The sequence below is a fragment of the Marmota marmota genome, unplaced genomic scaffold (assembly GCF_001458135.2).
Source record: "Marmota marmota marmota unplaced genomic scaffold, marMar, whole genome shotgun sequence".
NCBI classification, from domain to species: Eukaryota; Metazoa; Chordata; class Mammalia; order Rodentia; family Sciuridae; genus Marmota; species Marmota marmota.
Window position 1 is genome coordinate 39,724,074 of NW_026000082.1, and position 13,917 is coordinate 39,737,990.

Genomic DNA, 13,917 nt, shown 5'->3' on the forward strand with positions numbered 1-13,917 from the left:
CGCTGAACTGGACAAACACTGATTGAAAACTTAACTGTGCCAGGCACTTTGCATCTGGAATCTGAATGCTCCCTAGACCTGGGGGTACAAATGAGGTCATCCTAGTGTTAATGTCCAAATTACCATAATCGCAGCCTGGCCCCCTCAGAGCCTCCGCTCAGTATTTAAGGTGCCCGGTAGGGTAGTGCTTCCTACTGGCAATAGCTTGCTCCTGGGCTGCCTTTCTTCCTATCTTCCCCAGCCCCAGGGTGTGCAGTGGGACCCCTCCTATATGGCAGTCTCTTCCACGACCGCCAGGTGGCACTGTGACCCTGCAGTTGAGGCAGCCGGACAACTTGGAGGAGAAACAGGTTGTGCAAAGGGAGGCCTGTGCCAGTCTCTTCCTTGAGGCCTGTGGACCAGGCCTGAGAAGTCTAGGGAGGATGCTGGGCCGCTGGTCCCAGGATCAGTGTGACTCAGCCTGGGAAGGCTGAAGCAGAAATCCTCTCTCTCCTCCTTCCTCTGCCCAGCTCATCAAGGAACTGATTGCAGCTGTGAAAGTTTTGACACACCCAGAAAATTCCAAGGGGGGAAATTTCCCATATTTCTTTCTCTATAATTTTCCAGGCATTCAGGTCTTCAAATACATTAACCATGATTTCTTTAAACAAAAAACGAGATATGCATAATGCATTGCACGTTCTTAAAATACGCAAATGACTTCACACTGGGAAAGGAGGAGGTTTGGAAAAAACTGTATGACAGAGATTTTAGATTGATTTTCTTCTGTGAGAAATTCTGCTTCTCCCTGACGGGTTCTTTCCTGGCTCATCTCCCTCGGTCCTGTCCTGGCCTGTTGCTGTTTCTCTCCTGCTTCGCGCTTCCCCCTGTGGTCTCACTTCCTCTTCCCTGGCCCTCTGTGTCCCATCCCTCCGTGGGTTGGTAGTTCTGCTCCTTTTCTGCTGTCTCTTGCCTCTGAGCACATGGTCAGTTTTCTTCCTCTGTGTAGCTGTCTTCCTCTTGGAGGTTCCTCAGCTCTGATTCTGTGAGAGTGTCTCAAGCCACAGCTACTTTGTGCTCCACCTTCCTCTCAGCCCAGATGGCCCCCTGCTGCCATCCCCTGCTCAGTCTAGGTTTGGGCCCAGTGGGGCCTCTGTGCCTGTGTGGAGAGTATCCCTAGGCCTCTGCTCTCCCTATTCCACAGGAAGTTCTCTTTCTAGGAAGAAGAGACCCTCTGTCCACCCCTGCAGGCCCTATGGGCTACCTGGAGGGACTCCCCGCATGAAACTCTTCCCTGCCCTTACTCTAATGACTCTGTCTGCATGTCTTCTGAGACACACCCTAATTTTATAGCTCAGAAAGAGCAGTGACTACCTCAAGGTCACTTAGGTGATGCAGATAGTGGGGCATGGTGCTGGGATTGGACTCAGGTCTCCTAGTTGACCTTCACTTGACTTGTGCTTCTCCAGATACAGGAGCAGGGAACTTGTTGATTGTTGAGAGAGTTGGCTGTGGTGCTGGTGGCTCTGTCCCCAGATGGGCAGCTCATCTTCCTCTTCTGGGACTCACCTTTCCCACCACACAAAAGAGATATCCTTGCTTTGCCTTGCCACCCTGTGGGGTTATCATGGGCATCAATTTTACATCCATGGGATGGGAAAGTGCTTAATGAATAAATAAATTTAAATAAAGTGTTTGAAAAATAAATTGAAAGGTCTGAAGCTGAGCATGACCAGCCTCCTTGGTGGGATCTGGGCTCAGCAGGTTGTGGCCACATCTCTGATCAGACCCTAGTGGGTCTGAGCCCAGATTTCTGGCGTCTCCTTGGTTGGTCCTGCTGCCTCTGGGCTTAAGGTATAAAAAGCTGTTCTGTTCGCTGGGCACAGAGGCACGATCCTGTAATCTGAGCAGTTTGGGAGGCTGAGGCAGGAGGATCACGAGGCCACAGCGAGGGGCCAAGTAACTCAATGAGACCCTGTCAATAAATAAAATACAAAATAGGGCTGGGGCTGGGGCTCAGTGGTTGAGTGGCCCTGGGTTCAATCCCTGGTACCCCTGCCCCAAAAGCTTTTGGGTTGTCACAGGACAGGATCCAGCCTTATCCAGATTGGGAGGACCTTGGGTTTCCTGGAAATTGTACGCACAACAGTGTTCTCTGTCTTGGGAAAGAGAATGGTCTCCTTCATTGATTCCCTCCTGGGGAGTCCTTGGCCTGTGACAGTTCTGGGCTATCTATTCTACATCCCCTGGGCAGTGACACCCAACAGTGGAGACAGTGGCCTCTGGGATGGGACCGGCTGCCTCTCATCCATCAGCTATGTGACTTTGGGCTGCCACTCAGCTTTTCTGGCCTGAAAGCCCTTGTCTGTAGCATAGAGGCCACAATCAGCCCCAGCAACTCCCACCAGCCAGGCTGGGGCTGGGGATTATGGGTAATTTCTCCTCAGAGTTCCCAAACCCAAGCTGTTGACATGGAATGATGGGGGAGGGCACAGGCAGGTGGCAGAGTTGCCCCCCCGCCAGTGAATGGGGACCTCACTCCCATCATAGTGACATTTGGTTCCTACACTCCCCTGACTGTCCTCGCTGTTGTCTGCCTGAGAGCACATGGGACCTAAGTTTTGTGGGCATAATAAAAACTTTAAAATGACTATGATCTTTTCATTTTAAAGAAGAACACAGAATCCATTGTTGAACCAAAATCTCTTTGATATTGCAACTGGTGGTGCGTGGCCGGGATTCCCTCCCTGCTTGTGACTCTGAGCACAAGGAGCGACAAGGCGGTAGGAAAGGATGAGGTGGTAGGAATCGAGACTGTAACAGGGGAGACCTGGGTTCTGCCCTTCCCCTCCTGGGCCTCTGTTTCTCCACTGTAATGTGAGGGGGTCAGGCTAGATGGACTCTAGAAGTGGTTTACAAACTGAGCCTGCAAAGTTTTGGCCATTCTTTGGGGGACCCACTGGGGGTAGGAGGCCCAAATGGTAGGAACCGAAGCTCCAGTAGCTCCAGTGGATTCCCTTTTATTTTCCATTCAAAAATAAAAAAGGGCCTATGATTGGACAAATGGCGACAGCAAAGCTGACTGAACTGGGAGTGGCTGGGCCTGGCGCCGAGGCCTCCGCAGATGCTCCCTGAATGCTCCTGCATCTAGATCCAAGCCCCTCGCTCAGCCAAGGTGTTCACTCCTCGTTCCCCGTGTGCTGTAGTGACACCGGCAGAGGCTCTGCCTTTCCAGGAAGGTGGGGAACTGGCTGCCACCAGAGTTCCAGTGACTATGGCTTGCAGTGGCCATTCCTGCTGGGTGGCCGCTTAGCCTCTCTGGAGGTGACCGGCTGGCCACTGACGTGGACTTCATCTTATCCTTCCCCCGCATCATCTAGGGCCTGAGCCAGTCCTGGCAAGGCTTGGCACTCCCAGCTCTATCCCTACAGGGGCCTAGTCCTGGCCTGCCCATGGATGCCCTGCAGGGCTGTCCAATGGGTCTTATTACTGATGCTGCTACCTGTGCCTCAATCTCCTCATCTTGACGGGAGGGATGGGATGGGAACAGAGGGAACCTCTATTTCATGCTGGGCCTTGCTGGGCTGGCCTTCCCCAGTACCCCACAGTTGTAGCCTAGGGCTCAGAGAGCAGTAGGGGCTTCATTTGCAGTGTTTCAATCCTTGAATGTCTGTACTGAAAGGGCCAAGCCTGAGGAGATGGTTCAGGCTTGTGATTTTTAATTCCAGAGTCCTGCAATTAAATTTTCTGTGAAGGAGTTTTAGGTGAATTTCAAAGGGAAAGCTGAGAGGTAGGGAGGGCTCTGTGACCCCCACCTTTGTGAATCTACTTTAAATTTAGGAGACTTGAAAAAAAAGATGGGATCTTTCCTATTTTATGATGTAAAGTCAGAGGACTGAAGAGAAGGGGCAGTTTATTAAAAGCCACAGAGAGAGTCAGTGGCTAATAATAATAACAATACTTATGGAGGACGTACTATGTGCCAGGCATGATGTATGTTTGAACTTTTTTAGCATAAACCACTGAGTAGGATGATTATATCCTCAATTGACAAGTGAGGAAACTGAGGCACCAAGAAGTGAAAGATCACAGAGCAGGGATTTGAACTTGACCACCTCTGGGAACTCTTCACCTTGGTCTACTGCTCCTGACTGTGCACTACTGGGTTCCTTGCTGGGCACCAGGGAAGGCAGCCTTTCTTGGTCCTTTCCTTCTCCTGGATCTGGCATCTTCAACACAGGCCTGGGCTTCTGACTCAGAGCCAGCCACTTGGCATCTGGGGTGGGGAGAGACAGTAGGAATGGAATCCCAGGATGGACGGATGTACTCTGAAGATGGAAGTAATGGAAGATTAAGTGAGGCCTTTGTAATAAAGACAGCTGGGAGGAGTAGAAGTAGAGAGATGCCATTCTGACTCTTTTCCTTGTGAAATTTCTATGCGACCTTGCAGAGATCACCTAACCTCCAGCTACCTCATCTGTTAAGTGGGCCAGAGACTCCCATTTCTGAAGGTTGATTATTCAGGAGATAATAGTTAAGGAGACCTTTTCAGTTTGTCAAGGGCCACATGTTCAGGCGGGGTGTGTGTCATGACAGAGTGGGTACTGAATTGGGTGAGATGCTGCCACCTCTGACCTTGTTTGGACAAAGCAAGGTGAAGTTAAGAACAGCTGGGATTTATAACTGGCTTCTTGCTCTTACCTGCTCTGTGTGCCTGGATTCTTGGACCTCTCTGTGTCTTTTGGCCATGGTACATGCTCAGTGTGTAAATTGCTTCCCACTATTCAGCAGCAAGGAAGGAGCCAGATGAGTGGGTGGTCTAGCTTTACATGCTGCCACCATTGCAGGGAGTTCCCTCCCAGCACCTGAAATCACAGCTGGAAGAGTGGCTTCTCCTGGCTCCATCGCTAGCTTCTGACCTTGGGTAAGTCACTTACCCTCTTTCTGCTACATCAGTTAAACAGGGATGCAATGTTTCCTCTTTGTACCTTGAGAGGTATTTTATTTTGAGAAGCAAGGTGGAGAATGGCTGTAAAGATGCTTTGGGGGAAAAACAGCCTAATACAAATGTAAGAGCTTCTTGTGACTTTATCATCCTGCTTGCTATGCTCTTGCTTTCTCTTCCAGCATTTGGCCTTGAAGCCAACCTGGAAGCAGATGCTTGGTAGAGCCTTAATGAATGGAGACAGGTCGCTGTGCAGCAGAGCAGAGGTGACCTGGAGACCTGCTGCTCCTGCCATGGACAAGTCATGGGATTTGGGGCTAGCCCCAACCCTCTTGGCTTCTGCTCCCCACATGAAAATTACAGGGTTGGGCTAGGTAATCTCTAGGGATCCTCCCCCTCAGATGGCTCTGAAATGACAAGGAGTGAAGTGCTACTGCTCTTTCTCACCCATTAAGTGATTTCTAAGTGTTTATTGCTCGTCCACTCTCAGCCAGCCTCATTTCACTTTCCCCCTTATTACTGCCGGGAAGGGCAAGGCACCTCAGGCAGCTAGCTAGCCAGGCGTGTGCCCCATCTTACAGCTGAGGCTATGGAATTTCAGAGAGGATAGATGATTTGCCCCAAGTCTCACAATTAGCAAATGTCAGGGCTGGGATTCAAACACAGGTCATGGGTCAAACCCAAAGGTCGTGCTTATCCCATCTGCCACATTGCCTGGCTTCCCTCTCCTCCCCAGGAGCTCTGGCCTCTGGAAGCCAGCCAGTCCTTTAACAGGGTTTGGCTCCTTTCAGGTTGTCTTTACTCCACAGACCATTAAACGGCCACCACTTTTCCCTCCAGTCCGGTCCCACCAGAGTTCTAACTGTGGAGGGGAGAGTGAGGCTGACGGTGCTCTTTCACGGTCAACCTCTTGCAGTTTGAGCCAGGTGAGAGTTCACCTGGCGACCTGGATGTGTTTCTAGCAGGTTGCGTGACCTTGGGCTGGTTGCCCCTCTACAAGATTAGGCCGGTTCTGCTGAGCAGTGCCGGTCTCTGGGGGGAGAGCAGGTGCTGCTGGCTCCGGGCGAGGATAATGAGCGCTCCTCACGCACCTTGCTCCCTCAGAGTTACCATCTGCTTGGCAGATGCGCCTCCCAGGCCTCTGGGGTTGCCCCACTCTCCCCCATGGGATAGAGGAGCCTACTCCTCGGCTCAGGCCATAGTCTCTTGCCAGGGTTCATGGTTGTTGCTGGAAAGGAGGTCCCCGGGGACAGAGTAAGGCAGGCCCGGGACGTCCCCGGCGGAGAAAGGAGGCGCCGAAAGTCGGGCAACCCGGGCAAGCCCGGCGTAATGAGGCGCTCCCCTCTCCTGCCGGAGGCGGGGCTGCCTTCCCTCCCCCTCCTCCCACCCGAGGCCCCACGGGAGCCCGGCGTCGCGGGGCAGGGTGGGGGGAGCAGGGCCTTCAGGGCCTACGCAGTGGACCCGGGGCCGGGGGTGAAGTTCTAGCCGCTGAGGGGTGAAGGTCTGCAGTGGGGCTCAAGTGTGGTAGGGGACCAGGACGAGGGAGGCTCTGTCCGTGTGTCGCCCCGGTGCTCTCGGATCTTTTGCCCTGGCCTCTGGCCTCCAGGGAGGTCAGTATCCGATCCGCGTCCTTCCCCGCCTGTGCATCGCGGGTCCTCTCCCCGCAGCTGCCCTCGGGAGGCAGNGCCGCCGCTGCGACCTGGTCCGCGCGGGCGGGACGGCGGGGCGGAGGAGGTGCCGCCGCGGAGCCCCCGGACGCGACCATGTCGGAGGTGCTGCCCTACGGCGACGAGAAGCTGAGCCCCTACGGCGACGGCGGCGACGTGGGCCAGATCTTCTCGTGCCGCCTGCAGGACACCAACAACTTCTTCGGCGCCGGGCAGAACAAGCGGCCGCCCAAGCTGGGCCAGATCGGCCGGAGCAAGCGGGGTGAGTTCTCTGTCCCTTCCCCGACACCTCCTTCCTTCTTCCGGCGCTGCGGCCTGGCGGAGGCTTGCAGGGGTCTCCCGAACACCAGAGCCTGTTCGAACCGGATGGAATCCCCTCCCGCAGAATTGGGGGATCCCGCACTGCGGGTCGGGTTGGGGCAGACCAAGGGTAGGCGTCCCCCTCAGTTGGATCCCGAGTGGGGTCCACCGGGGGCGTGGCGGCCTTTAGCTGCGGCGGAGGCCGAAGGGTTATACCCGCTTCCCACCCGCGTCAAAGTTTGCTTTTTTATTTCTCACCCCCCTTCTTTTGCGCAGTGGAGTCGCAGCTGCGCTCGCTGTACTGTCCTGGGGGAAGGTCCCAGGGTCCCCCAAGGAACGGTGTGGGAAACCGCGTAGGGGAGGCTCCCACTCCTGCCGCGGTGGCTAGGGGCACTCGGGTCGCACGGGCTTTCGTGTTAGTTGGTAAAGGGAGCTGGTGGGGAGTTGCCACGGCTCGGCGCTCGGCTCGGGAGCTGGAGAAACCCCAGTGAGACCGAGACGCCGGGAGGTTCCGAGAGGAGCTCCAGAGACGCGGGGACAGGAGGTTGCCCGACGGCTGTCAGGAGAGACTGAGACGTAGCGGTGGACGGGAGCGGGTACGCGGGAGAACGAGGTCGGCTGAGAGCCGGGGACAAAGCTCTGGGGGCAGCTGCAGCGGGAGAGCCGGAGCCTGGGACGCAGGTCTCGGGAGGACGGGGAAGCAGTGTAACAATGAGCGTGAGCGGCACCCCTGACGTAGAGACCCCGAGATCTCAAGAGGCGACCGTCGCGCCGAGGGACTGAGAAAGCCTCGGCTAGGTCGAGATGGTGAGAGAGGCAGAGCCCCGGGCAGGCGGCGAAGGAAGACTGTCCTTTGCAGCCACCCGGAGAGTCAAGGGCTGGAGGCCGCCGGCCCAGGCCAGGACCGAACCCTCCGCCAGCTCTCTCGCGGTGGGAACCGGCCCTGGCGTCCCCTCCTGGCTCTTCCGCACCTCCGCACTCAGCCTTGGCCACGCGCTCTGCGCTGGGGACATCCGCGGGGGGCTCAGAGCCTCGGAGACCCGGGGCTCCCACTCCTCTCCCTTCTCTGCGAAGGAGCCTCCTTTCTCAATAATATGCACCGGGTGGGGGAAGGACGCGGCCAGAGCGCTCGCTGGCTGCAGCCGGCTGCTGCGTTCGCGACCTCTCGGCTTCCTTTTTTGCACCATTCAGCTGGCACCCAGCATGGGGGGCGGGGGTAGCGCAGTTTAGAGCCTGGCTGTAAAGGGTCCCTAGGCAGCCTCCGAGGAGGAGGGGGCTGTCTCACCCGGCAGTGAGCCCTCCTCCCTCTCCCTCTCCCCCCTCCCTACTTGGCGGCACACGAAACATCTAAGACCCCTGGCAGGGCCCAAGCGTGCTCACCTCTCTTTTCCCCCCTTTTTTGCAGTTGTTATTGAAGATGATAGGATTGATGACGTGCTGAAAAATATGACCGACAAGGCACCTCCGGGTGTCTAACTCCCCCAAAGACAATGAGTTAAGGGAAAGAATAAGAACCGCTGCAGGAGCAGTTATTGGCAAAAAGCATGAAAAAGAGAAAGCACTTTGCAATTTATTACTAGCTTGCTACCCACGATGAAATCAACAACCTGTGTCTCCTGTCAGGCCGGCCTGGAGACAGATGAGGCGTGTGGAGGAGGAGGAGGAGGAGGAGGAGGAGGAGAAGGAGAAGGCGGCTCTGGGCTCCTCTGCAAAAATAAAAATAAAATACATAAAATTAAAAAAATTAAATCACTATATACACATATAAAGAAATAAAAAAGAAGTCTCAGTTGCAGCTATTTGTCAAATTAATATCTATTTCTTTTTCTATACCGTGAATATTGCGCAATTATAGATCTAGATTTTGAACCACTTAACGAAGCGGCAACACCGGATGAGGTGTTGGTATTCTTCGCTGATTTGGCTGTTCCCAATGTTTACATTATTTAATCTTGCAAAAATGATTCTGTGCACTTGGATGTGAAATGCTGTCTAGTTTTATTTTTTTATGTTGTTAACTTTGGATGTACAAAAAAATCAGAAAATGATCTCTGTAGATACTGTTTTATTTTGGTCATCTTTTGAAGTTATCAGGAATGTGTTTAAAACAAGAAGATAACTTTTCTAAGGAATGATACATAGAAAGGATCCTTGTCTTATTTTAAAATGAATTGTAAAGCTTGTGTTTCTTTGTTGCTGCAAGCTATTTGCCCAAGTTAATGCAAATGGACACATTTTATATGTCAGAAAAAAAAAACCACGAAAAACAAAGAAAAAAATGCTTGAGCTTTTTCTAACCTCCCCGCTGCAGTCTGTTGTTTGAGCCGCCTGTTTTTTTCTCTAATATTGTGTCAGTTTATTCTCTCTAATGGACTGTAAAAAAAAAAAAAATGTAATCACAAGAGTGCCAAATATCTTGAAATGCCAAAAGGCATTTTGTTTCCTTCCTTTTCCCTGTGCTCTGAGTCCACATAAAGGAATGCTTGGAGTCTTCTGTTATTTATAGGGATTCTCTAAGGCACAGCAGCTGCCTGTTTTGCATGGTATTTGCAAAAATGCCTCTTGCGTGAGGAATCTTTTACCATTTTTTGTTTGCAACTTTGGACCTCAAGAGGTTTCCCCTCCCTTTCTTTCCTGGTTCCTTATTTTCTTAAATTGGATATTCTGTATGTTGCACCTTGAACCAGCACACAGGGCTATTTCTCCAATGTACAATAAAATTACCGTTCCTGTGTCTCTCTCCTCTCTTTCCTCCACTTTGGTTCTGAGGGACTTGCTGTCAATTTGCTGGTTGCAGTCAGGAAGGAAAGGATGGTGGTTTTGGCTTGTGAGGCAAAAACACATTGTGGGGGGTCCTCTGGGGGGCACTGTGGGTAGCCTCCTGTGGGAGGGAAGATGGGCTGAATGAGCAAGTCCTTACCCAAAGGACAAGTTCACTCCATTTTAAATTTGCAGGCTGAATTCTCTGCTTCCCCGAGGCCTCTGCCATCCTTGGATGGTGAGGAGAGGATGGCTGGGAGGCTGGCAGGCAGGCAGCCTTGTTTAGAGTGGTGCTTAGAGGGTGACAGACTCATTCAGATCCCAGCTCTATGAACTTGAACACGCTCTCAAATCTTCTTCAAGTCTCAGTTGCCTAATCTGTCAAGTGGGGATAAGTCAGCACCAACTTCATAGGGTGGAGGGGAGCAGGAACGACACTCAGCATGCAGAAGCATTCAGTGTTGGGTCAATCTGTGTCCACTTAACGTGTCACTGAGGGCCACCTGTCCTCCAAGGCAGGGCTGAGGATGAGCTTAGCTCTTTCTCGGCACCTTCACCTTCCAGAGCTCCTTGGTCCTTGCATGAGGATGAGCCCAGTCACCCCTTCCCGAGGCTTGTTAAGAAAACATCCCAGCCTCTCAGGGGCAGTTCACGGTTGTGGGTCAGGCCTCTGGAGCAAGAGGCTTTGGAAAGAAAGGCCAGGAGATTTTCCTCCTGGCTGTTTCACATCCAGAAACCCCAGTGCAGGGAGCTTTTAATGTGTTTGTTATGAAACTGTCAGCCAAGGAGTCACAACACAGCTCACAGTGACAGGAGCCTCAGTGTGACTCAGACATCAGGTAACAGTCCCCAGGAGGGGGTGAGAAGAAGGGGCTGCAGGGGCCCATGGGGGAGGGTGATGTCTCATCCCCCTTCTCAGGCAGTGGAGGCCCCCGGCCTCAGCTTCCAGCCCAGGTTTCCTCTGAGCTGCGGTTAAGAGGACACCGGGGAAGCTGGAGCTGGCAGGCCAGCGGGGTGACTGGTTGGGAATGCCAGCTTGGTTTCCCCAGCCACATGACCCTCCTCTTGACCCTGGCTCTCTTCCCTGCTGACCCTGGGCACCTCCAATGCCTTGGAGCTGAGGGTCTTTAGGTACTAAGGAGCATACCGATCCTCTGCTCTTTCCCCCTGGAAGTCCCAGGGGTGCTGCCTGGAGAGTTAGGGGCAGGGCCAACCTTCAGTTTGGACATCGGTTGTCCAGCAGGGGCAGGAGCCACATGAGAAGATTCAAAAAACAGTTTCGGTCCATGCCCAGGTTGCTGCCCCTGACCACCTGATTCAAGCACAGTGCAATTACTGAGTTCTTTCCCACACCACAGCCCCAGCAACCCTGGAAACCCAGAGGGACTCACCGCCTTCAGCAGGTTAAAAAGTTGAGGCCCCAGAGGGGCTAAAAGGACCACACAGCCTCCACCTGAATTTTCCTGTATATCAGGCTCCCACCAGCGGCATGAAGAGGCACTATTATTACTCTGTTTATACAGTGGGAGGCAGGGCTCAGAAAGGGTAAGTAACTAGTGTGAGGTGACTCAGTGCAATGCAGAGGAAGCACTGGAACGCAGAGCCATCTGACCCCAAACCCAGGCTCAGACCCAGCTGCAACCATGTCCTTCAGCCCTTAGAGGTCCTTTTGTTGGTTGTTGTCTAGAAGCCCTGGCCATCTCTGTCATTCTGTACAACAGAGGAGTGTGTCGGGGTGGGCTGGGGTGGGGGCAAGTCTTGGATATGGTCAGTTATGCCTGGAGCTGCCCTCTGCTGGGAAGGGGGCAGCTCAGGAGCCCTGGGCCATGGCTGCGGGTCCATTTTAATAAGTGATATATTAAACGGGACCTGCTGGAGGCTGCCCCATCAGTGACCACAGGTCCCCTGCCTGGGAAGACAGAGTCTACCTTTCTCTGTGTCTCTATTCAGCCAAAGGGAATATAAATCTTTTAAACAGACTGTAACATCGTGTGAACATTTGTTGGGAAGGCACTTTAGGGACTGGACAGATATAAAATTATACCAAGCACAGGACATATTTGAAATATCTGAATAGGTAGCAATCAATATGGAAAAGGCTATTAAAAGAGCAAGATGGGGGAGGGGATCTCTAAACACCCAAGCCTCCTCTGGAGCACCGAGGGCTGCATGCTGCTAAGAAGCAAACGTCTCCCTGGATTCTGCTTCCATGGTCTGTCCAGGGTGCTGGCCTGAAGGAATATCAAGAAGCACTTCTAAGGTGGAAATGGGCAAACTGAGTTTTAAAACAAAGAGACTTAAAAATGACAATTGTCTGCAGGCTGCAGACAAAGGAACGAGCATGGGGTGCCTCTTGGAGAGCAGGGCCTGGGCGAAGGCTCTGGTCTAGGGGAAGGGGACAGATGTTGAGGGGGCAGTGCGTGGATTTGTGGCTAATATAACTTGGATTTAAAAACTCTACCCTATACTTTCTAGTTGTGACTCGGGAGTATTTCTTAAGCTCTCGGGGTCTCTGTTTCTTCTACAAAATGGAGTTGATGATCCTCACGATGGGAGCAGCTTGCACCTCCTCCACCTGAGGTCAGGTGCACAGTAAATGGTGGCCACCAACGTGAACAATGAGAATCGCCTGCTGTGTGATATCGTCCCCGTCCCTGGGGTGCCTTCCCCCGGCGGCACAGCACCTAGGACCTGGCAAACAGTTCTGACTCCAAGAAGCTTCTTTGCAGATAGTTTTTGGCATCTGGACTGAGGGACAGTGGTGGCCCTTTGAGGTTGGAAGGTGGGAGTTTGGATGAGGACATAGGGAATGTTTGGGAGGGCCAGTCTGCCTCTCATTATCTCCACACTCCTAAGGAAATCCCTCTGCTTGCTCTCCAAAGGCAGTGTCCAGGAACGTGGCCTGCCCTCTTCCCACCAGACTGCGGAACTCTTTCCCTGTGGATGGAGAGTGGGAGGGAAGCTCTTCCTGGCCTGGCAAGGGCTGAGCTTGGCTTTCTGCTTGGATCCCTTCCTTCCACCGACCTCTTCCAGTTTCATTCATTTGACAAACATTGATTGAGCACCTGCTGTGTGCCTGACACCACAATAGTGAACAAAATGCCCCCCCCCGGGGGGGGCTTGGAAATGATCCTATTTCTTATGGAAGTGGAGATTGAGATCTGGGGGTTTGGACACCCCCAAAATCAGCAGCTCAGATTCTTAGTGCTGGCAAAAAGAAGGAACCAAAAGTCTTGGGGACTGCCTGAAATGCAAACCTGTGATCCATTTAAAACCTTGTTATTCTAGAATGGGTTTAGGTGTACTGAAAAGCTGTGGAGATGGTGGAGAGTTGCCGGTGCACACCAACCCAATTTCTTTTGTTGTTTACAATCGTGGCACATTGTCATGATTAAGGAGTCACCATGGGCACATTCCTATGAACCCCACTGTCTATTCAGATTTTAGTAGCTTGTACCTATTGTCCTTCCTTGCGGGGGATTTTACCTAAAATACCACACAGCATCTGTCACCAGGCCTGAGGCTCCTCTGGGCCGTGTCGATTTCTCAGACTTGCCTTGTTTTAGGGGGACACTTGAGAGGCATTTTACGTCCTCCACTCTGGTTTGTCTGATGCTTTTCTCAAGGTTCACCTGGGGTTTGGGGTTTGGGGAGGAAGACCATGGCGGGGACAGGCCATTCTCAGCACATCATATCAGGAGCACACGCTACAGACATGACTCATCACAGACGATGCTCCCTTTTACGAGCCAGCCTGGAGTGGTGCTTGTCAGATTTCTGTATTGCTAAGTGACTCTTCTTGCTCCCTTTCCATACAGTGCTCTTAGAAGGAAATCATTATGCTAAGCCCACACTTAAGAAGCAGGGAATTCTGCTCCTCCTCCTTCAGGGAGAAATACCTCCATAAATTATTTGGGATTCTTCTGCACAGGCGATTGGAGTGACCCATTTTTCAGTGGTTCGATCTTTGCCCCTGTGTTGAGCAAACTCCCTGTGGTTTAGATGTAATCATGCATTGGGGGGAAGAGGGTGGGGTAGGGGGGATGGGGGGTGAACAGGACCCTAAACATCCACAAAGCTCAAGGTACTGCCTGGTGACAGATAGATGGAGCCTTACCGAGAGAGAGAGAGAGAGAGAGAGAGAGAGAGAGAGAGATTAAAAAATTAATAAAAGCAACTTCCTGTGGGGGAACTGTCACCCTGGTTAGAAACTGTGCAGAATTTTTTCCTTGGAAACCTTCAGGCAGCTGCTCTGGTTTATAAAAT

The 13,917-nt window shown here is 52.6% G+C and overlaps 1 protein-coding gene and 1 long non-coding RNA gene across 2 annotated transcripts; one reads left to right on the plus strand and one right to left on the minus strand.

Moving 5' to 3' along the window:
- Positions 1–6,604: 6,604 nt before the first annotated feature.
- On the plus strand, positions 6,605–9,627 carry Camk2n1 (calcium/calmodulin dependent protein kinase II inhibitor 1). The gene is made up of 2 exons (XM_015485595.2): positions 6,605–6,853; positions 8,297–9,627. Exons 1-2 carry the CDS (start codon positions 6,688–6,690, stop codon positions 8,365–8,367), a joined length of 237 nt encoding a protein of 78 aa, XP_015341081.1. The 5' UTR covers positions 6,605–6,687; the 3' UTR covers positions 8,368–9,627.
- On the minus strand, positions 9,200–11,378 carry LOC125620487. Its single transcript, XR_007352214.1, has 2 exons — positions 11,043–11,378; positions 9,200–9,772 (listed from the first exon to the last, which is right to left on the minus strand). It is a non-coding gene; the product is annotated as an uncharacterized LOC125620487 (long non-coding RNA).
- Between the last annotated feature and the right edge of the window lie 2,539 nt (positions 11,379–13,917).